This window comes from Mobula birostris, chromosome 5 (genome assembly GCF_030028105.1).
Source record: "Mobula birostris isolate sMobBir1 chromosome 5, sMobBir1.hap1, whole genome shotgun sequence".
In the NCBI taxonomy this organism is placed as follows: Eukaryota; Metazoa; Chordata; class Chondrichthyes; order Myliobatiformes; family Myliobatidae; genus Mobula; species Mobula birostris.
The window spans coordinates 54,228,118-54,253,227 of record NC_092374.1 but is presented as its reverse complement, the minus strand read 5'-3'; the positions used below and the strand labels follow the sequence as shown (position 1 = coordinate 54,253,227).

The following is a 25,110-nucleotide window of genomic DNA, read 5'->3' as shown; positions in this document are numbered from 1 at the left end:
AGAAGAAAGCAAATCCTATAGAATACAAGTCCTCAGATAAAAAAGTTAAAAGCTTATGTCAAAAAGCCAAAGAAGAATGGTTAAACCAGGAATGTGAGCAAATAGAAAGAATCCCTATTACTGATCCAAAAAGGTTACATCAACAAATCGAGATCATCACTGGTAAAAAGCTCCTCTGTTCTTCAGATGGATGTTTGAAAGCAAAGGATGGTACCATTATCATGGAAAAAGATGAGATTATGAGCAGGTGGACTGAGTATATGCGGGAATTGTTTGAAGACGATCGAGGCAAAAAAACAGAAATTAAGAAAAACATGACGGTCCAAGTATTTTAAAATCTGAAGTTCGTAATGCAATAAATAAGATGAAAAGGAAAGGCAGCAGGTCCTGATGAATTAGTAATAGAACAAATTATTGCCCTTCAAGATTATGGAATTGAAAAACTTACTGATTTAATCAATGACATTTATGAGACTGGAATAATACCAGAAGAGATGAAAAAAATCAGTATTTATCACTCTTCCTAAGAAAGCTGGAGCAATAGAATGTAAATTACATAGGACTATAAGTTTAATGAGTCATATCACCAAGATACTTCTAAGAATTTTGATGACAAGAGCCAGAAGTAAGATACAAGCTGAAATAGGCAAAGAGCAATGTGGTTTTGTGAAAGACAATCAAGGTACAAGAAATGCAATATTGATGTTAAGGATACTATCAGAATGAGCTATTCAAGTGCAAAAAGCTTTTTTTATCGACTACACAAAAGCATTTGGTAAAGTGAAGCACAATAAGTATTTGAAATATTACAGAAAACTCTAGATCTAGATTCGAAAGACCTCCGCCTAATCAGAAATTTGTACTGGGAACAAACTGCCGCTGTAAGAATAGATGGAGAAGTGAGTCAGTTTATGAAAATCGAGAGAGATGTTAGACAAGGATGTGTTTTCTCCCCTGATTTATTTAATGTGTAGAGTGAAACAATATTACAAAAAATAAGAGGCATCTTGGGAATCAAAGTTGGCGGTGAAAACATCAATAATTTCAGATATGCAATGACACTGTGTTAATTGCAAGTACGGAGGAAGAACTACAAAACTTAATTGATATAGTTGTTGAAGAAAGTGCAGAAATGGGTCTATCTATCAATTGCAAAATGACAAAATGTATGGTGATATCCAAAAAGAAGGAGAATCCTATCTGCAGGCTGAGAATAAACAGGGAAGACATAAAACAAGTAGAGAACTTTTGCTACTTAGGAAGCTGGGTGACATCAGATGGCAGGTGTGACTTGGACATCAAAAGAAGAATAGGGATGGCAAAAGACACCTTTACGAGAATGAAGAGTATACTGACCAATACTAAACTAGGCATGACAACCCGCCTCAGAGTACTGAAATGTTACGTTTATCCAGTTATGTTATATGTCTCAGAATGTTGGACAATATCTAGTAACATGAGGAAAGGAATTGTAGCAGCAGAGATATGGCTTTTGAGGAGGATGCGAAGAATATCATGGATGAAACGAATATCTAAGGAGGATGTCATGAATAGAGCAGACAAAAAAAGAGAAATAATGTATGAGATCATGAAAAGGCAACGTAACTTCATTGGATATGTGATTAGGAAAGAGGAGTTAGAATGCACAGTAATTATGGGAAAGATTGAAGGGAAGAAAGCAAGAGGAAGACAAAGACAAATGATGATGGAGATAGCAGCCAGCGAACTGGAAATGAATACCAATGAATTGATCCACTTGACCTGAAACAGGAGTGTGTGGGCCATGGCAGTCAAAGCTCAAGCTGGGCATGGCATCTGATGATGATGAAATAAGTAGTCTCTTCTATGTTACATATAGACACTTGAGTCACTGAGGAATATTGCAGGGAGAGGCAAAAAAGACTTCTACTTTGGACTGTGTAAAACAAGATTAATGATTTTGAGACTAAATCTGTTGGGGAACAAGAAATTTAAAATGCCTATCTTTCTTGTCCTTTTTGAACAGCCTCTTAGGACTTAATATCCATAATTCTTCCTACATTTCTAGAATAATATGAAGGAGGAATTCTTGCAAGTCAGTCTTTGTTTTCACTAGTTGGAAGTCTCTAATCATTTAAATACAAACAATAGGAAATATTTTATTGTTTAGTAAATTTTGATCTGTAATATATTTAGAGAAAGGATGGTGTAACTTGATTTGGTAAAACTGGGATAAATACAGTGGATTCAGGTTAATTGGTCCATTGGTTAATCAGGACAGCCATTTATTTGAGACCACTCTTAAAGTGCAAAAACTAATAGAGAAAATAGCTGGGATTCCTTTTGTTTATTTGGGACACTATGCTGCTTAATTGGTGCAGGAGACTGTTGATGAAGTTTCTATCTAGCGTCAGAAGGGTTAGTTCGTGTGGCCGTTAGGTACTACACTATGCTTCGAGTGAGCAGTTTTTAAATAGCATCGTTTGTGTGTGTTTGTATTCAAAAATCAGTGTTTTTTGTCACTAATAGTTGTCGAGAAATAAGTAGCAAAACAATTTAGAATTTAGAATTGTTTTGCTCAGTTCAGTTTCAACATTGAAGGTTGGAGATGCCAGAATCAGCCAGGAGAGAAAATCAAATGATTTCACTTCAGAAAGTTCAGAGCTACGAAGAATTTGAATGTATCGTCCATCATCTTGAATATCATCCAGTGTTGTCTCTGTGCCCAAGAACACCAAGGTACCGTGCCTGAACGAATGGGACCCTGTCACACTCACCTCAATTATAATCAAATGCTTTGAAAGGCTGGTTAAAGACTACATCTGTAGCATGCTAACACCCGCACTGGACCCCCTGCAATTTGCCTACCAATGGAACTGGTCTACTGATGATGCTATAGCCACAGCACTGCACACTGTCTTCACTCACCTGGAGAAGAGGGATGCATACATTAGAATACTGTTCCTGGACTACAGTTCAGCATTCAGCACTGTAATACCCTCCAGACTTGACAGGAGGTTTAGAGACCTCGGCCTCTACCCTGCCTTGTGCAGCTGGATCCTAGACTTCCTATCGTATCACAGACAGGTGGTAAGGATGGGCGCTCTCCCTGTACCCCTCTGACCCTCAACACAAGTGCCGGCAAGGGTTGTGTCTTGAGTCCCTTCCTCTACTCTCTTTCCACCCATGACTTTGCTGCCACACACAGCTCCAATCTGCTGATCAAGTTTGCAGATGACATGACATTGATCGGCCTTATTTCTAGTGGTGATGAGGCAGCCTACAGAAGAGAGATTAACACCTAACACCTGGTACCAAGATAACAATGTCCAAAAAGCAAAAGAGCTGATTGTAGATGACAGGAGTAACGGAGACAGGCTTGCCCTGATCAACATCAATGGGACTGCAGTTGAGAAGGTGTGTTATTTCAAATTCCTCAGTATACACATCACTGAAGATCTCACCTGGACTGTACACACTGGCTGTGTGACCAAAAAAAAGCACAACAGCATTCTTCCACCACAGGCAACTGAAGAAGTTTGCCATGAGCCCCCAAGTGCTCAAGACCTTCTACAGGGGCACTAGTGAGAGCATCCTGGCTGGCTGTATCACCGCCTGGTACAGGAACGGCACCAGCCTTGGGCACTGCAGGGAGAGGTACAGACAACCCAGTGCATCTGCGGATGCAAACTTCCCTCCATTGAGGACATTTACAGCAGCAGATGCATAAAGAAGGCCTTGAACATCATCGGGACACCATTCACCCCAACCATACACTGTTTCGGCTGCTTCCACCTGGCAAACGGTACTGCAGCTTTAAAGCCAGGACCAACAAACTATGGGACAACTTCTTTCTACAAGCCATTAGACTTCTAAATTCACATATCTATACATTGTGACAGAGTCATAATGCAAGGATTTTTACTTCCTCATGTTGGGGGACACTTGTAAGATTTATATAAATAAATGCAGAGATTACAATGAATTTGAGGATTTGGAAGATGTAATCGTCGAAAGCATTGTATGAAGGCAGTCTATTGTTTGCATTCGATGTCTGCACTAATTTTTTTCATTTACAGTCAATCAAAGGAACATGACAGTGTGTTTGTTATCCATCATATCCGATGATAACAGTGAAACCTGTGCAGAAGAGTTTATAAGGTGGAAAAGCCATTGCACTAGGACAGTTCCACTCTCGAAGTCTAGGTTCAGTGGTATGAGTAGTTATCACAAACTGAGGTCTTCCTTGATCACTGCACGAAGTGTTGTAGAACTACCTTCTTGACCATTGGATTGCATTGTTGATTTCATCTGTCCAGTCTGCCAGAGGTGTCTTCTCATGCTAGGACATGTGTATCCCTATCACCAGGCATGTCCCACTGGCTGCCATCGCCTGGTTTAGCCTGGCTGTCAAAGTGGTGTACCAGGGTGTGTTTATTGCCGCATACAAGCAGCTACTTGCAGCCAGAGGTGAGAGTTGAGCATCCTGTGGGGACCAAAGGTGAGTGAGCTGCCCCAGAATGGACATAACAAGCTCCTTCACCAGTGGTGTTACCCCTCCCTGGTCACCCTATACATGGTGGTGCCCACCAGATGAATTCCTCTGTCATAACTATTAGGGACTAATATACAGTTTTATAGAACTGTAGTAGCATTGCTAGTATTCTAACTTTTTCTCTATTTCACTTAAATACATAATTTATTGCTCAGTAAAATGGTAGTTTGGCTTTTTTATACCTTTATAACTCTTTCCTTGAAACCTTGGCTAATTGGGGCAGCTGCGTAATTGGATCAAAATATGCTGGTACCGATGTGTCGCAATTAACTGGAATCCAGTGTGATTAAAATTTTAAAAAATGCAAGACTAAGGAAAAGCTACTGGGTCATGGGACTGATTGGGTAGCTCTTTTGGAGAGTTAATATAATCAAAGTGGACCTAAGGAGGGTCTCTGTGCGGTATGATTCTACAGCAAACAATCTTTTTGCCTATAGGTTCTAAATCTGTTTTCCAGAAACACATCGTTAATCTATTCCTAGGCATTTGTTAATATCTGTACATCTTTTATGAAAATAGTCAAAGATTTGTGACACAGGTGTAAAAGCTGTTGTGTCAAATGCTTTTCATATTCTAGATCTCCATGTGCATCTGGCGATGATCAGTCCTCATTTTATGTGTGAGTATTAGAGTATTTTAAGAATTTGCTGTGAGTATGTGGATCATGAAAGTCACTACAACAATAAATTATAATGTCGTGGTAAATCCAGCATGCTTTAATTGTTCACTTCAGAGCTTTATCCAGATACATATACAGTCTTACAGATCCATCTAAATTATACTGCATTTATATTGTCACTACTTGTTTTAAATTTGAAAATGCTTCATAGTTCAGATATTTAGCTTGGAGCAATTAAGTATCAGGACCCCAGATATCATAAACTGTAGGGCCTGTTCCTGTGCTGTACAGTTCTAAATTCTTTGTATCATGTTCCAAATAGCTGCCTCCCAATCTGTAATCCATCCTACAATTGTTAAGGGAATATTTTTAAGTGTTCTTTTAGAGTCTGTATTTATTACTGTCAAGAATGTAGAACATAAAATTAATAAACTTATCAAAAATGAAAGGCACAGAAATGCATGCTAGCCTGATGAATATAAACTGCAATAAATCCAGCAACATCTAAAGTGTACACATCCAATAATGGAGCTGCTGAAACATTATGGAAATTGACTTCCAACATTATGGGCTATTATTGTATTGGTGTTGCCTGTTACAAGTTGTCTCTTCAACCCATCCAACCCTTCCCTTAGAGTTCATAGAACCACTGTTATTTTCAAATTTTCTCTCTTCTTTTCCATAATGGCACTCGTGCCCAAGTGTCATACTCAAGCCAAATTTCAATGACACACCCCTCCATCCACCCTTGCCATTGATCTTTCCCTAAGTGCACAGTCAATCTATACAAGTTTCTCTATCTTTGTTATTCCTAATTCAAGTTGGTACTTTGTTCAGGATTCAATACTGTTTAGTGTTGGACTGCAGGAGTAAGAGTCTGCGCCATCTGTCTGTTGTTTGTCTGTGTACTAAACCACATTGGAAAGAGATATGAGGAGGTGAATTGGAAGATTGATCTAATGGTTTTTATAGGAAATCAAGATAAAGCTAATGCTATTTTTCAAAAGACAAGTGGAAATTTTCACATTTCAAATTATGTTTAGACTTTGGTTTGCATTTGTAATTGTTGCTAACTCTAAATATCAGAAGGATAATATGTGGGTTTAATCATTATCAAATGAACAATAATTACCCAGTTACAAACAAAATATAATATTTTGGAGGGCAAGGCTTGAAAGATGGAATAAAAAGGTGGAGAAGGAGCTGGTTATAAAAATAATCATTCAAGGTTTTTCTGAAGGTCCTTTCTCACTGTGTGATCAAGTGTTTTTTAATGGTAGGATCTGTACTATCAAGCTGGTCCTTGAATTGTCAATTGCATTTCTGCAACAGCTTAACAGATGTTAAAACAATAATTTCGATGTACGTATATCTGTCTGCTTGAAAGGTATGCCCATGACTGTTTCACTCATGAATCTTTCAGCAAATTTCAGTAGCAGTCATGGCATGAAGGATTACTGATCACCGGGTGCAAGTTAGTTTAGTTTAGAGATTTAATTTAATTGGTGCAGATCATTCTTCAGACTGCGTAAGTTCTGTGTCTAGATCCAGAACTGGGTAATTGATTTGAAGAGAGGACAGCAGAGATTAGAAATTTTATTGGACCTTGGGTGTGGATCCGTCTTTTGGGATCTTTGAGAAAGCGTGTGAGTCTGGAACTGAAGACCATTGTGAGTCTATGTCATTGTAGGTTGAAGATTCATGAATAGTTGAGAGGAGTGCATGTAGATTTTTTTTAAAAAAATATGATCCATGAAGTTTCCTTTAAGTAACACTATTGTTGATCTAGCATGTTGGTTCTGGGAATAACCAACAGTAGTGGCTCCTTGAAACCATGCAACCTGATTTCTCAGGCAAAGGGTGGTTTATGACTAGAAGTGCCAGAGTTAATGCAGAAATAGTTGCAACTGCTGGAGTTTACTAAATCTAATCAGAAGTTCAGTGCACTTATCTTTCCTTTTCAATACAAGGCAAGCATTTTATTGAGCTGTGAAATCTTTTAAAATATTGTATTTACATAGCTATCTCCAGATTTGTGAATTTATATCATCTACAAAAAGTAGCTTTATCCTGAATGGTTATAATGATTGAAGTGTATCTGGATAAATTTCAAATTTTGTTTTCTTTTAAAACTAACCATGTTTTTATAGTTACTAACTTGGTTACAATCGTGAAGATACGGTGTTTTTTTTCTACATATGTACTCGGACTACTTTGAAAACAGTGAATAAAATACATTTCATAAGTCAATTCTGCTACTTTAAGCTGAAAAAGTTGCAGAAAATGTACCTGAGTGGATGGGGTTGGGGGAGGGGAATGTACCAGATACCAGGTCAAAAGTTTCACTGAATTGGATATTGTGGGGTGATGCTGGCAGTTGTGTGTGGAAGGCTCAGTATTGTTACTGCCTCAGTGCAGGCAAATTTACACAACCTCTGTCATGGACTTCCAGAGAGGTGTCTACTACGGTGTTATCCACAATACTGGGGTTAACTCACTAATGTTTTGATCTTTTGTATCTATAAAAGGACAGTGTCTGGCTACTATGGCTATTGTTACTTTTTAAAAAATTCTTTTTGACATACTTTGCATCAAAGGTCATGAAAAGGATTTCAGATTTTTTTTTAAAATCTGACTTTGTTAAATGGTTTACCCTTGTAATTTGAGCAAATTCTATATGGGTACAAGACAAAAACATGGGAAGGTTAATGACTATGAGAGTTTGCCAATTTGTTTTTGTAATAAAATTAATCTACTTAAAATATGGTATCGTATTTGTTTTTACTGTCTTCCCAAGCCAACAAATTGACACGGTGTTGCTGTTAAGTCTTCACTCACAAACTAAATAATAGCTAAGTTACATTTTTTTATTTGTAATTTCAAAATGTCTTTAATTTATTTCAACCCAATAAATGTACTGTCTTATCCCACTGTCAGCAGAACATCTGAAATAGTTTTATTTTCTAAATAGAATTGGAAAATTACTATTTAAAGAACCCTTAGTTCTCTGTCCTCATATAATTTTTTAATAATTTAGTTTAACTTTTTCTTGATCTCATTTCTTACAGTGTCACATATGTGTCTGCGGAAGATCTGGTCAAATACAAGACAATGATGAATCAACAACTTGAAGAAGTTACTGAGGTTGATGATTTATCACTTCCACCTGTCAGGTAATACCTAATTCATTGTCAGTGTTTAGACAAAAAAAGTTAAACTTAAAAGTAAATTTCTATTTTTAGCCATACTCTATTATCAGTCTACACATTTTAATTCTTGTTTTACAGTATAAGACATCTTGAGTAATTGTAGTTTGCAACCCAGAAATTTATGTGGTATGCTTACCATAACAAATGTTAATTATTAATTTAATGGATTTAATTTAATAATTGATTATTGAATTGTTTTATCTCATAGTTATTTGATATTCTTGTTCCTTTCTTTGCCAATTTGTATAATCTATCTGTCTGTAAGCTGACAGGTATTTTATTTTGTCAAAGAAATGCAGAAGTACTGCATCTTATAGCCATTCCTACATTTGTAGCCATCAATAATGGTATCCTAGGAATCCTTAGCACCTGATGCTGTTGATATTTAGGACGTTGTGGGCTGGAGGTTGAATTTTAAATGCTTAAGTTTGTAAACACAACTCATACCCTTTAATGACTCTCTGTAGCAAAGGTGCAACACATCTTAGAAATTTTTCCTATTGTCCTTGTACTGGCAATCCTCATAAATAACAGCCGGTTGTCTTTTGAATCTTTCCCAGCTAACTGAGGTGACAACTGCAGTCTTAGTATTTTGTTTGCTACAGATCTGTCATTCGAAAATCTTCCAGATGAATATAGTACTTCTGTCAGTACAATTAAGGTTCTATATTCTTGACATATATAAATTGGACACTTTGAGTTTAAAAATATTTATAAATATCCATTCATTCAGAGACTAAGGGAGCTAGGGTGTTACTCCTTGGAGAGAAGGAGGATGAGAGGAGACATGATAGAGGTGTACAAGATAATAAGAGGAATAGATAGAGTGGATAGCCAGCGTCTCTTCCGCAGAGCACCACTGCTCAATACAAGAGGACATGGCTTTAAGGTAAGGGGTGGGAAGTTCAAGGGGGATATTAGAGGAAGGTTTTTTACTCAGAGAGTGGTTGGTGCGTGGAATGCACTGCCTGAGTCAGTGGTGGAGGCAGATATACTAGTGAAGTTTAAGAGACACTCTAGACAGGTATATGGAGGAATTTAAGGTGGGGGCTTATATGGGAGGCAGGGTTTGAGGGTTGGCACAACATTGTGGGCCGAAGGGCCTGTACTGTGCTGTACTATTCTATATATGTTCTATATGTAGTAAGTTATTTCTAGAATTATTTCTGTTTCTAAATAAATCCATATTGATAAATATGGAAATAATTCATTTGGACAGAACGAAAACTATTGTCAGCTCAGGATCATAATCATTATTGCTGCTTTTTGTACAGTTAGAACATTTCAGCTTTGCTGATGGGTATTTCACACAGTTAACCAATTAACTTGTGACTAGCAGCAAACGCATCCTGAATTGTATATCTTGGGGTATGTTCATATTGAAAATGTTTCCTTGCCATCTTGTTTACCCTTCTGAAAACTGTGAAATTTAGCAGAACTGTAAGCTTCGGCATACTTCAGATGGAATACTCCATAAACTGGTGCAAAATACATGAAACCTGAAGAGAAATGGGGAAGATAGTTTCACTTTCTAAATCATTACAAGAATAGTTCAGAATTTCAACTTTAATCTAACAAGTTTAATGTAATCTTTATAATTATGCATATTTTGAGATAGCATTTTTTGTTATATCTTCTTAATAGTTTTGCTACAGTCACTGAAACAGCTCCTACATAATGATGTCTTTAAGCTTCATATTCTTGCTTTTGTTTTGTGTTACACCAGTGTGCCACTTCAGTCTAAAGCTTCAATTTGTATTATCTGACACTCAAAATTAATGCTTGTACAACATGCAGATGCGTTAATCATGGGGTGATCTGACATCATCCTGCATGGAGTGGGGGCAAGACTGGATATTTGAAATCACACTGGTTGACAATTAAGGTCTACTATTATACTTGTTATAATATTTCTTCTGAAATTTTTAACTGAACAGTCTCCATTTTCTGTGCAAAGCACAGCATGTAAGTGTACAGCAGAGGAAATGGTCCTTTTTTTTTCCACCTCATCCATGCTGACCTTGTTCCTTTCTGTCCTAATCTTACTAGGCCCCTACTCCTGTACGTCTTTCTAATGCAAGTACCTATGCAAATGCTTTTTAAGCATTTTGTCTGCTGTAATTGTATTGGGGGAAAAAGGAAGTGAACTCATTTGACAGGTATTTTGTCATTGCTTCCAAAATGTTTAATAAAAATTCATTGTTTCTGTTTTAGTGCTGATCTGCCTGAAAGAGAAGAAGGTGAAGGAGAAGAAAGTGAGTTACAGAATTCATCATATAATAACTGGAAACAAGCTCGTCGGTATGTAAATTTGTTGTTCATCCAGAATTGTGAAAGAGTATTGACATTAGGAATTAAGAGTGTCTATTCGCTGTTAGCTAACTTACACAGGGACAGATGCAGCCAAGGGAAAAAGTTATGTCACCCACTTGTGCTCTCACCAGCAGTGGAAATGAGGGCTCCAGTGGGTATAAACAATGTTAGGAGGCAGAATCTCCAATATGTACATCAACTCAAATGCTTCTGAAATCATTGAGTTTACTTACTGAAGAAGCTGCAAAAAGCATTTTTCAATCTTTTTTTGGTGTGGGAGACAGGAGGGTGGAGTGTTATAGATGTTTGCCTCATTTGTAAAAACAAAAAAAGGGTTGAGGAATAAAGCTCATAACTTTAGGCTATCAGTTGTAGGAGTCAACTAGTGATCATTACCAAGGACAAAATTAATCCTGTCTTGGAGAACTACTCTGTAAATTTGTTCTCAGTGTCAAGAGACAAATAGCTTTCTTCTGAGCTATAGAAGTTCATACTTTATCAAGCACATCAGGAACATTCATGCATATATCAATCATCTTCATTAAATGTCTCAATGGAGTTAATCAAGTATGATTTGAGTAAAATATTCCAAGTCAAGTTTATTGTCATATGGACAAGTACATGTATGCACAGGTGCAATGAAAATCTTACTTGCCGTAGCATCACAGGCAATTGTGTTCAATAAGTAGCATTCACAAGATAAATATGAATTAAGTATAAACAATTTTTGCAGAAGGAACACACTAAGAACAAAAAAGTCTGTTTTAGTGCGAAGTGATCAAAATGGTCATGATTGCTGTTATCTATTAAGCATGTTTTTTAAAGTGACAACTTAATTTTACCTTCAGTTAGTGTCTTCAAAAAGTTCTTTTCAATAATAAGCTGACTGGCGCATGGTTTACTGATCTTGCACCTCCAATTAATTCAAGGGTACAGGGTTTCTAATTCCATGGCATCATAATTCTATCTAAGGAGATTTGAACAGGGTCTCCACAGACTGTCAGAAATCTAATATCCCTTCTATCTGGACCAATTGACATTCCTACTGTGAGTGTTACCAGCATTATAAATATATCTGTTTCATCTATTCTCATGCCATCAACTTTTAACTTCTCCCAATTCATCTCCAACAGCAGTAGAAAAGGCCTTCACTTTCCAAATATTACACGTTTGACTAATGAGCTTTGATGACAATTCAGTTGGCTACATTTAAATTTGATTTAGCTTTCCAGTGTCTGCAATATTTTCTTACTGTATCGAAGTTCCAGTGACTGTATAAATTCTCTCTAGTTATTAATTTGTTTAGTTTTACCTGATTTGAGTAAGCTCAGGGAAATTCTTTTTTATTTCTGAACTCTAGTGTGGAGCTATGGCGTGAACCTGGGAAATCCTTAGGAATTAGCATTGTTGGAGGAAGAGGAATGGGTAGTCGACTGAGTAATGGTGAGGTCATGAGAGGAATATTCATTAAACATATTCTGGAGGACAGCCCAGCAGGAAGAAATGGAACATTAAAAACTGGAGACAGAATTGTTGAGGTATGCATTTCATATCCCTGAATTAAAATATAACCCTCCATAACATTCAGTCAATTTTCTGCTTCAAAATATATTGCTATATTGTTGAAATTTAAGTCAGGAGCACTGGCTGAGAATTAAGACTTTAATATATGATTCTAAGGTTTTAGAAAATATTTTTCAAAGATAAATGTCAATGGAAATAATAAAGAGCATTAATTCCAAAATCAGAAAATTCTTCTCAAAGAAAAATTAAAATCTATGATTGTTCTGGATTGGAAAAGAAATTAGTAACTGAAATATGACTTTACTGTAAGGTGCATGCCAAAAAGTGCTGAGACGTTGTGAATGCAATAAACTGAACTTCATATTGCTGTTTATTTTGATTAATGTAAAATGAGTAAATTTCTCCAGATTAATGAGGGCAGATTCAGAATTCTCCAGACCCATCACTGAAACTATTTATTTGGTAATTTCCTGAATGGAATTGTACGCATTAAGCTTGAACTCAGTAATTTGCAGGATTTGTCTCCTTTAGATGTTTGTTAATACACATAATTTCTCATTAGGTTGCTTTTTTGTATATGTAGTTTTACTTTGACAAAAACTGATGTAAAAGAATGTTACGGCACATTGTATTAGCTCTAATTGTATTGTTTCTAACTGCTATCTGATATCCAGTACCATCCTAAGCGAGTAAATTCAAGCTCAGCAGTAACTTCCTCTCTCTTTTCCATGGTTGCCTAACTTGTCAGAGTCTCTATGTAAAACAATACTCCCATGCGCTTTGAGATACTGACCATGTAGAGTTGTAGTTAAACATGTGTAAGTTGTTTTGAAAAGAGAACTTGCTGGGGGGAGGGTGCGTGAGAGAAATTAAGCCTAAATTGAAAGCATGAGGATCTATAATGTTTTTTTTAGGGGGGATCTATGATGCTCTATAAGTTGTAGTGCAGAATTTATTTTTAAATTCATTGTCACACATTTTTGCAGGTAGATGCAGTTGACTTGCGTGATGCAAGTCATGAACAGGCAGTTGAAGCTATTCGGAAAGCAGGCAATCCTGTGGTGTTTTTGGTGCAGAGTTTAATAACCAGACCTCGGGTATGTAAATTGAAAAGCATGGAGGAGATAGGAAAAAGTACTTCGCACTAAATTTTAATCATCAAAACTAGAATCTAACTTAGCAGGTTTATTTGCTCAATCTGTTTTGCCTGTAGGTTTTAGTCCTGCATATTATATCTCTGCTGAATATTCTGTGTTAAGCAAACAGGATTATAGTGAGCCAAAAACCCAGAAGGGATTTGCTTTTATTTCTAATTTTCTGTTTTTATTATTGCTGCTCTCCTAACTTTTCCCCCATTCAAAACAGCCTTTTTAAGATTTGTGCCTAATATTTTTTTGCCTGCGAAATATAAAATAGCATTTTCTTAAACAGTTGAAGCAGAATAACAATAACCGATGTAGTTGCTTTCTGGTTCAGACCCATTTTAATTTAGTTTCTGACTTACTGTTCCCTCTGAAATAAAAATTGGCAGAGTTTGCTGGATAGGATGTAGTAACAAGGAGCTATATTAAATTGGAAGACGTAACAGCAGTAGTGTCAATCTGCAATGCTGAAACAATTGTGGAGTGTAGGGGCTTTGTAAGTAAACTGTACATGAATTGACATACTTACTAACCCTAAAATGGAGAAGTTTTGTGCTATGAAATCATTCTGGCAAACATTTAAATGGTAAATGGAAACTACAGTTTTAAAGAATAGTTAGCAGATGATAGATCAAATCTGTGGGCAGATTGATTCTTGAAATATAGGCACTTCCCTAATCCTGGCTGTAAATCATTATTTGTTTTAATAAATAATAAAATTAATAAATATATAATTTATTTGAAGTAGATTCTGCATTAAAATTTTATTAGTTTACCATTTAATTGTAACTATTTTCCAATACGAGTATTAGAGCCGATTATAGAAAGTCTTACAAAGTAAATTTTATAATTGCAGCAACCTTGCTTCATATTGTTGAGGACTGCCCTGAGAAGCTTCAAATGGTGTTAATACTAAAATTTAATAATCTGAGGTGCACAGAAAATCTTTAAAATGACATATAAACAAAAGGCTTTGATTATACCGTATAAGCATATTCTGCAGTTTCATTGCTAATATACTTTGATAAATTTTTTGTTTATTAAACTTATTTGGGTTGCATGAATTGATTCATTAGCCAATACAACAATTTACAGTAGTGAATTAAATGTTATTCCCTTTAACCAAAGTTTATTTTAGTTTTGAATACTATCAATTATATTATGCTTAAAATATTTTATCTGGAATATCATAAATTACATAATGTATATAAGCACATTTGTGAAAATTCATACCTCTAGATGTCAGAGCCATTATGCCAGAATTGTGAATAATATATTAGGCAACTTTCTATTAATATTTGTGTTAAACTGCTTCATCCTTTTTTGTTCTGCTCAACTACACCATTTTTCTTCATATAAATTCCCAATAATTGTTGGTTATTATTTGTTTCAATCCACGCCTCTTCATTCTTCCAGGTTAATAACATGATTCTAGGGATAGTAGCAAAGTTGGTTGAAAATCATAAACTCCATTATTTAAGGCAGTTTTACCTGGTTAATTTGTGTTTAATTTTCCCCACATTAAAAGGGAAACAAATATTAATTAAAAATAAATGCTGAATTTCTCAGAACTGTTTAATATTCCCAGTGAAATTTTTGAAGATAAGTTTTAGATCAAAAATATAATATGAGCAGCTGGCTCATTGTTTCCACATTCATGTTGAAGGCTTTTTCTTTGCTTTGGAAAGGTGCTTTCTTTAGAAATGCCTGTGTTATGGCATTCAGATTATCATTGAGAAACATCATGCTGTAGGACTTGTCATTTTAATGAGCAGTAGCTATGTTGATGAAATTAGGTCTGAATTATTTTGTACTAAGTCTTGATACCTGTACAATTATTGAAATTCTTTTAGTCAAATGCATCAATTTAGTCAGTAACTTACATAACAAGACTTTAAAAATATTTAGGTGTAAGGACAATAAACTGCTCTCAGGACTGGTGGTGACCTGGAGTAGATACAGGTGAACTTTTGTCTTTTGCATGAAGAACCTTTATGAATATCAAAAGCATACAATAATATTTGAATGTCCAAATCTGATTAAAACCTGTTTTAATAAGATTATCAGTTTTAGAATTTTAAAAAAACGTCTGTATTTAGGTACAATGTAAACACTGTTCAACTTTATAAATATAATTTGTTTTCTATGTTACATTGCTTTGTAATCTCTTAGAAATTGAATGGAGTAATCTACATTTGGGTAGATAATCATTCAAATTTTGTTGTTAGAATGTAATAAGCTTGTAAAGTTTAAAAAAATGTTATACTAAGTTTGGAGTTAAAGACTAGCACTTGCTGAAATTCAAAAGTGTCTTTATTAGACGGTGAATCAAGCATAGCAATTTTTTTACAGAGTTAGAAAATCTTGATACAACTCGGGGAAATGTCATCTAAATGAAAACTCAGTTTATGTAAATTTTTCTGTACGTCTATGTGAGAGCAGCATGATTTCTAAAACATTCTTGACATTAAGTAAATCTATTTCTGTGAAATTAAATTCAGCTCGAGATACTGATTCCAGGTTTGGATTAAGAGAGAGATCAGATTTGTTTATTTAATGATGTGGTTCATATTTATAGTGGTTATGTACATTCAATGGGAAGTACTTTCTGAAAGTAATGTGGGCCAAGGCAACATTAAAAGAATCCCTTGTCCTCTAATTTTAGTATGTGGAGTGTGATTGATGAACTCATTCTTATCCCTGTTGGTTAATGCTGGTTTGGATCTTGAGTATTTGGGATTTTCATGCTTTGTGTGTGCTTCGTTGTAGATTATGACTTGACTTTTATCTTGGTTTCAGAAACAGCCTTTGTCTTTCCTGCAGTCTAACCCTTTGCCTGAATCAAGCAACAAGAGTGGCAGTACTAACACATTTGCTGACTCTTTTCAGACCCGCGTTAGACAGGTTGGATGATGCTTGCGTGTTCTTTTTTCTATCTAAGAAACTTTTTGATTGCTTGTGTTTGCTATTATGTAATTACTCTTCAAATTTTTAATTAATTGCTGTGTGTTACTATTATAACACTTTTAAAATCAGTAATTTATCCTGGTTCCATATATATTCTTTCAAAATTAACATTGGGAAAATAATCAAGCTTGTTCTGATGAAAAGTTAGTTTTTACATTGGGTTAAAGTCCAGTCCATTCAGTTTCTGGGAGCTTTTGTTCAGGAGCATTGCAGGATGTTATGTTGGAAGTATCCCATCTCTGCTAACAATAATGCTGCTTTGTCAAACCAAACTGGGCTGTCTTAACTGAGCTCTGAGGGGAAATGAGTGTACATCTATAAACTTGTTAAGAAATATTACCTGTGCGAGTAAGGGGGTGGTGATGAGGTGGGAAGGGATGCTGATGGAAACTCTATTAGTTATACATTGATAATCATGCACACAAGAAAATATTTAAAAGAAAATCATTACATTAAAGGCTCTTGGAAATAAATGAAAATATAGCATACAGTAAACTAAAGTCGTACAAAATTAAATTGCAAATTATGGATTTTTTTCCTGTGGTAGTTGATCCAGGTGGTTGGTGCAAGGATCTTGAACCTTAATCTGATCTAGACGTATTTTTATACTAGAAAGGAAAACTTTGCCTTTTGTTCTCTACACTCATTGAGGTAATGTTTTGTGTAGAGATCAAAAGACATAATTTTTCTTTTTCCTATAAAAATTGATTTAGAATATTTACATACGGGGAGTTTTTAGGATTATGTTTCACCTTATCCAGAATAGAAAATTGAGACAATAGAACTGATATTTGAAAACAGGTAAATAATTCTCATTCATGTATAGGCTGTCAATGATATAGGAAAGTGGTGGAAGCTGATACTATTGATTCATGCAATTCAAAATGTATACATTTATATATTGGAAAACAATAGTGGATGAATAATTTAAGATGATTTGTATGTTAAATGCAGTGAGCTTGGGAAGAAAAGTTCATTTGGGCCTGCAATTCCAAAGCTCTCCATCAAATTGTCCCTGCCAGTGTTTGGATCTGACATAAACTAATTGAAAGAGATTGTTTGTATTAGTTAACAACTCAATTAGTGTGTAGACAACTATCACAATTGTACAAATTTAACTAGACAGACCTCAGATTTAATTTACCCATAACTGTGTTCCTCTCTTACTCCCATCATCAATATTATAGATTTATTTATGAATATTGAATTATGTGAAGTAATAAAATTGAAGCTCATCATTTCCTTGAGGAGGAATGTTGGTAAACCAGTCAACCCCTTGAATATACTGCTATCAGATTAGCTCACAGCTAGCATGAACATCAGTGCCATTTTTCCATATTTGGTCAAATAGAATCTAAATAAAAGTGTACATATTTCAATTGTTATTTCTATTACCCAGCATTAATAATCATTTAGGGAAGGAACTCCAGAATTCCATTGCTTTATGATAAAAATAAAATTCCTGGTCTTACTCCTATATATAAAAAAATGTTTTTCATGAAGAGATTGTTTCTCTTTATCTACCTAAATTTTTGAAGCATTTTAAACAGATAATTAGATCAGCTATCAGTTTTCCATATTTATGGAATCCAAAGGAAGCTCAATGAGGTTGATCCCATTACTTAAACTGTAAAAACAATTTGGTAAATCACACTGAATTCTGTGAGGCTAGTATTTTTTTCTGAAATTTGATAGCAAAACTGCAAGTAGAATCTATATGGGATCAGACGACAGCCTGTACAACCAAATACAATAAATTTGAACTCCAAACCCCTTTAGAATTTAGAGTTTAGAATTTAGAATGAGGGCCAATATTCCATTGTCCAAATTGCTTACTCTTTGGTTAGAAAATATTCTGATTTTTTTCTCTTTTTTTCAACTGTTTTTCCAAAATTGAAATCTGTTGTATTGCTTTTGCCCTGACTTTGCCAGTCTTTGTCATTTATACCTTCCCTTTCACATATTTTAATGTCCTTAATGTGGTTATACAACTGTGTTGCTACCTTCAGGATGTTGGTGTAAATGATGAAAACTTTAAACCCAGTGGTCATATTTTCTCCCAGGGCCCTTGATAATTACTCCTCACCTTCATTGTAGTCATTGACTCAGTGATTTACGTTCCCAAATGTATAAATGCTTTCTTTAATCTCTTTAATGATTCTTTAATATCTGACCCACATGATGATTACCTGTAAGTGAGCCCAAAGAACTTCCTGCTGTTCGCTGATAATAACAAATCATCTTCTATCTGGATTCCTGACTGACTTTTACCTTACCCAAACAAACTTGAGTTACTCTCCGGTTGTAACTAAAATCCATTTACTCAATATTGAAGCAGGATCCAATTATGAAGCTTCAGGTCCAAGTGGTTTATCTACTCATTGGGTATATTCTTTGAATCATTGAACAGTTTTTTGTTAATATTAAGTTGGTTTGGCATCCATGATTTTAACTATTCATTAAAATTATTCCCACATTACGAAATCAAAGATAGAAAGCTGTCCAATGTGTCAGAATGAAAGCAATCTGAAATACAAAACGATTGTTTTCCCCAGTATTTCAAGATCCTGCTCTTTTTCTGTATTGTCCAGTATAGTTCAGGGTGAATAATTGTTGAGAAGATTGAAATTATGGTCCCTGGCATCCACTGCAAATTTTCTACCTTATTTTAGACCACAAGACCCTAAGACATAGGAGCAGAATTTGGCCATTTGGCCCATGTAGTATGCTGTGCCATTTCATCATGGCTGATCCACTTCCTTCTCAATCCCATTCTCCTGCCTTTTCCCTGTAACCTTTCATGCCCTGACTAATCAAGAACCTATCAACCTTTAAAATACACCCAATGACCTGGCCTCCCTAGCAGTACTTGGCAACAAATTCCACAGATTCACCTCCCTCTGGCTAAGGAAATTTCTTCTCATCTCGTTCTAAATGAATGTCCTTCTTTTCTGAGGCTGTGCTCTCTGGTTTGAGACTCCTCCACCATAGGAAACGTCCTTTTCAGATCCACTCTGTGTAGGCTTTTCAACATTCAATAGGCTTCAATGAGATCCACCCCCATTCTTCTAAACTGCAGCAAATATAGATACAGAGCCATCAAATGCCACTTGTATATTAACCCTTTCATTCCCTCGATCGTTCTCATGAACCACCTCTTGTCTTCTGCAATGTCAACACATCCTTTCTTAAATAAGGGGCCCAAAACTGCTCTCGATACTCTCAATAGTTCGATCTGATTGAAAGTGTAACTTAAATACTACAGTTTCACATAGTTCTAGTTTGACAGATTTATTATTAATATTCCTCTTCCAGTAGCATTATGTATTTTAATAGAGCTGTATGACTTAAAATGTTGAGAAGGCTTTCTGTCAAGTTCTCTGTATTATGATCTATATTCTGAAAATAAGTTCAAGGTTAGTAGATCATCTTGATGTGGTCTTAATTCCTATTAACAGAGTAATGTCTTGCTGGATAAATTAAAATTGTTTCAATGAACTACGTTATCAGTGATTATTATTCTGTTTTAGATCTTCCTTGATAATTTAATGATAATTCACAAGTAACCATCTGACGATGAGGAATTTTGTCCTCTCACCAAACATCTGTTTGTTTTATTACCTTAGGTTTCTGCATATCAAGCTAGGACTTTTCCACGCCCTTTCCCAACTAACTCATTTGCAATCAATCCATTTAAGGTTTGTCTTATACCACTGGGTTTTTAGATAGCTATTCTGTGCTATAAATTATGTGTGAATGTTTTTGTTAAAGTTAATGTGGAAAGTTGAAATAAAGTTGAAATGCTGTTGCTTTGGGCGGAAAACGTCAATATTTACACAATTGCTACATTACGTACTTTCAGATTCCTATTTAAATTTTGAAAAGTTAGCTATAATTATTTTCAGTTTTACTGAGAATTATATCATCAAAGAATAGAGAATTTACTCTTCTCTCATCCACTGGATTGGCAATATTGTAGAGTGATGGTTAACCCACAGTTTGCAAAGGCGGTCACAAATATGCCACCTGGTTAGTTTTGACTTTTAGTAACATACAAAACAGCTAGGGGAACTTAGTGGGTTAGGAAGCATCTGTAGAGGAAAGTGGGCAGTTGATGTTTCAGGTCAAAACCCTTCATCATGACTGGAAAGAAAGAGGTAAAATAGCCATTATACAAAGGTGGGGGAAGATATAGAGCAAGAACTGGTGAGTCACAGGTGAGGAGGAGGTGATAGGGCAGGTAGTGGAGTGGAGACTGGGAATGATGTAAGAAGCTCGGAGTTGATAGTTGGAAGTGACAAAGGCTGAAGAAGATGTACACTGACAGGAGAGAACAATGAACCATGGAGTAAAGGGAAGGAGGTATGGAAGAAACCATTGGGAAGAATGTGTTGGTGATTGCAGATGGAGAGAGTAGGGGAGGATAAAAAGATAGGGAGATGGGGGTAATGGGACAAGGGAATTAAAAAGGGGAAAGGGACAGAAGAGACTTATTACCGGAAATTAGGGAAATGGATCTTCATGCGTCAGGACAGAGACTACCAAGGCAAAGTTTTGGTCTTTGCCAGAGTGCAAAAAGTTTGCAGTTTTAGAAACCTAGTGAACTAAAAATACTAAACTAATCCTCTTCATAATTCAGCAAAGATGTATAAATGAATTAACTACAAATCGTATTACCTTAAATTTGGATTTGGCTTAACAATGGTATCTCCCACTGCCAACAGATCTTTCTAGAGAAGAGCATGCTCTGTCAGTAACCTGACTTGAGTGTCTTTATTTTATAAGGTAGGGCATGGCACCTCTACAACCCAGACCATCAATCTCATCTCATTGATAGGAACACCTGACTCCATATAGCTTTTGTAGAAAGCATTACTCCAGAGGTTCACATACTTTTTTTGAAGCTAAATTGTGATTGTTTAAATGGTGTACTCAGTATTGACAAGAAGAAGTGCAATGGTTTGTGTGTCATTACCTCAGGCAGATTGTATTTGTCTATTATTATGACTTAAGTGAAGATTAGACCACACTTTATTAATGCAGAAAACTGGGATAATTGGAAAGGGTTCACAGACTTTTTCTTGCAACTGTAAGTGGCTGCCTCGATTAACTGATGGCCCAGTTAACTAGAATCCACTGTAATTACACTTCACTGTAACAATTCCTCTGACACTGAGTTCCTGTTATCAACCACTCTGTGTTTAAAGCAAAACTTACTCCTCAGAACTCCTTTAAGGCTGTTTCCTCTCACCTTAGCCTATGCCTTGTTGATTTTGATTCGACGGAAATAAAATATTTGAGTGTTATTGCAAAGTTACTAATCATACCTCCTAACTGTGGCTCAGTCCTAAGTGAGAATGTCATCAGTGCAAAATACGCATGAACATTGATTTCTCTAACTTCTGTTTATGCCCCACCTCCCCCTCGTACCCCATCGTTATTTATTTATTTATTATATATATCTATATATATATATATATATATATATATATATAGAGAGAGAGAGAGAGATGTATATGTATTCTTTTTCTCTCTTTCCTTTTTCTCCCTCTGTCCCTCTCACTATACCCCTTGCCCATCCTCTGAGCTTCCCCCCTCCCCCTTTCTTTCTCCCTAGGCCTCCGGTCCCATGATCCTCTCATATCCCTTTTGCCAATCAACTGTCCAGCTCTTGGCTCCATCCCTCCCCCTCCTGTCTTCTCCTATCATTTTGGATCTCCCCCTCCTCCTCCCACTTTCAAATCTCTTACTAGCTCCTCCTTCAGTTAGTCCTGATGAAGGGTCTCGGCTGGAAATGTCAACTGTACCTCTTCCTAGAGGTGCTGCCTGGCCTGCTGCGTTCACCAGCAACTTTTATGTGTGTTATTTTCTCTAAGGTTCAACTAGAATGGTGTTTTCACATTTACCTTTTACAAGAAACTTCATAGACTAGAGAAATTGAGATTTGTCATTATCATAACGAGAATTACATTGAAATATCCTTGCCAAATGTCAGTATCAGACAGGAAACTACTAATTGATCTCTTCTACACAGATTCAATTCCAGACCATTGTAAAACAACATATATTGTTGTTGTTCCTCTGTGCCTTGGGGCACATTGGGCGGCAATTGCCATTTCTTTAGTATTTAATTTTTACACCGTCGAGCTGCTAGCTAAACGCTCAACCGAGCACAGATAGAAAGCGTGCAAGGAGCTGGCCGGATTTGAACCCAGAAACACTCGCTTGGAAGTCCAGTGTGGATGTCACTACACCACCAGTCGGCTATAATATATATGCTGCTCCCTTAATGTAGGTTAAAATTCAATAATATCTGTAGTATTTTTGCAAAAAGCTAACCAATCCAAGGTTGTTTTCTTTCTGCTTTTGTATTTGAATAGCAGTACTACATTAGTACTAATATTATTGTAATCTATGGAGTTTCAATGTTCAAAGTAAATTTATTATCACCATTTACAAACCTGAAATTCAGTTTCTTGCGGGCATTTAGAGTAGATGCATCGAAGCACCACTGAATCAATGTAAAGCCTCGTACAAGATGGACAAAAGACAGCAGTCTCTGCAAATACAAAAAGAGGGGAAAAAAAGCAATAAAAATTGAGAACATGTGATGAAGCATCCATAAGTTGTGGGAACAATTCAGTGTTGGGGTGAGTGAAGTTGAGTGAACTTATTCCCTCAGGTTCAAGCGCCTGATGGTTGAGGGATAATAACTGTTCCTGACCCTGATGGAGTGAGTCCTGAGGGTCCTGTACCACCTTCCTCATGGCAGCAACAAAAACAGAACATGGCCTGGATGGCGGGGATCCTTTATAATGAATGCTGCTTTCCTGCGACATCGCTCCTTGTAGATGTGTTCACTGGTGGGGAGGGCTGTATTTGTGATGCACCAGGCTGTATCCACTACTTTTTATAGGCTTTAACCTTCAAGGGAATTGATGTTTCCATACCAGGCCTTGATACAATCAGACAGTATACCCTCTATCACAGATCTATACGTTTGTTAGTTTTAGGTGACATGCCAAATCTTTGCAAATTTCTAAGAAAGTAGAAGGACTGCTGTGCATTCTTTGTAAAAGGAAAACCCAGCACAGATCCTCTAAGATGATAATACTGAGGAATTTAAGGTTCGATGAGGATGGCCATTGACCTCCAGTTTTCTCCTCCTGTAATCAATAATCATCTTCTTGGCCTTACTGACATTGAGTTAGAGGTTGTGTTGGACACCACTCACGTAAGATTTTCAATCTCCTTCTTATATGCTAATTCTCCACAAACCTTTGATTTGGTTAATGACAGTGGTGTTGTTAGCAAACTTAAATATGACGTTGGAGCTATGCTTAACCTCACAGTCATAGTTATAAAGTGAGTAGAGCAGCCTTGTGGTTCACCTGTGCTGATGGTGATTGTGGAGCAGATGTTGTTGTCCTTCCAAAATGACTGAGATTTACAAGTGAGGTTTACAAGGATCCAGTTGTTCAAGGATGTATTGAGGCCTAGGTCTTGGAGTTTATTGATTAGTTTTGAGGGGATGGTGGTGTTGAATGCAGGGTTGTAGTCTACGAAGAGCATCCGGATGTGTGCATGTTCACCTTTAAGATGTTCCAGGTTTGAGTGAAGAGCCAGTGAAGTAGCATCTGCTGCTGACCTGTTGTGGTAGGCAAAATGCAGCGGATCATAGTCGTTTCTTAGGAAGAAGTTGATATGTTTCATCACCAACCTCTCAAAGTGGATCACAGTGGATGTAAATGTTACTGGATGATAGTTATTGCGGCAGGTTACCACATTCTTCTTGGGTACCAATATAATTGAAGTCTGCTTGAAGTAGGTGGGTTCCTTAGACTGCTGAGGTGAGAATTTAAAGATATTAGTGAACACTTCAGTCAGTTGATCAGTACAGGCCTTTGGTACTCAGCTAGCCACTCCATCTGGGCCAGGTGCTTGCCATGGGTTCACTCTCCTGACAGATGCTCTCACATTGGCCTCAGAGACTGAAATCTCAGCTTCGTTGGAGGCTGCGGGAGTTTGTGAAGGTACCTCCATGTTTTGTTTTTCAAAGTGAGCATAAAATACATTGAACTCTTCTGGGAGCAAAACCTTGTTGTCACCTGTGTCACTTGGTTTTACTTCGTAGGAGGTGAAAGCATCCAAGCTCTGTCACAGCCATTGAGCATCCTTCTGGTCCAGAATTGCCATTTTGCAGCTGAGATGCCTTTCCAGAGGTCATATCTGGATCAGGCACTTTACTTGGTCACCAGACCTGAATGCCACTGATTGCGGATCTCTTGGTACATTCAGGGCTTCTGGTTAGCGAAGACTCTAAGTGATATGGGGACACACTCATCCACAGCTGACTTTGTAAAGTCTGTGACAACCATTGCGTATTCATTCAGATCCTCTGATGAGTCTTGAACATGGGCCAGTCCACTGACTCAAAGCAATCCCGTACGTAACTGCCCCTCTGGCTTCTGCGACTTAATTCTGGAGCCTTGCTCTTTAGCCTCTGCCTGTATGCAGGTAGGAGGAGGACAGCCAGATGGTCAGATTTCTCGAAGTGTGATCTAGGGATTGAATGTTAGGTATTCCTTATAGTAGCATAGCAGTGGTCGAGTGTGCTGGAACCCTTGGTGCTGCAGGTGATATGTTGGTGATAATTGGGTAGGAATTTCTTCAAGCAATCCTGATTGAAGTCACCAACAATGATTTGAAAGGTGTTGGGGTAGGCTGTTTCTTGTCTGCTTATCGCAGCTTTCAATACCTTGTCATGAATCCATGAAACAGAGAACTCAACATTCTCTTATT

General features: G+C 36.6%; 1 protein-coding gene across 9 annotated transcripts in view; it reads left to right on the top strand.

The window, feature by feature from the left end:
* Nucleotides 1-25,110, top strand: part of LOC140197688 (multiple PDZ domain protein) — a 224,302-nt gene that overhangs the window by 98,028 nt on the left and 101,164 nt on the right. For 6 of the 9 annotated variants that reach the window (XM_072258019.1, XM_072258016.1, XM_072258015.1 and 3 more), the window contains 7 exons: nt 5,112-5,153; nt 8,222-8,326; nt 10,577-10,663; nt 12,036-12,213; nt 13,186-13,296; nt 16,141-16,245; nt 19,935-20,006. In XM_072258019.1, coding sequence (XP_072114120.1) covers nt 5,112-5,153; nt 8,222-8,326; nt 10,577-10,663; nt 12,036-12,213; nt 13,186-13,296; nt 16,141-16,245; nt 19,935-20,006 — 700 coding nt within the window. The remainder of the gene's footprint in view (nt 1-5,111; nt 5,154-8,221; nt 8,327-10,576; nt 10,664-12,035; nt 12,214-13,185; nt 13,297-16,140; nt 16,246-19,934; nt 20,007-25,110) is intronic. The other 3 variants (XM_072258017.1, XM_072258020.1, XM_072258021.1) reach the window with 3 other exon arrangements.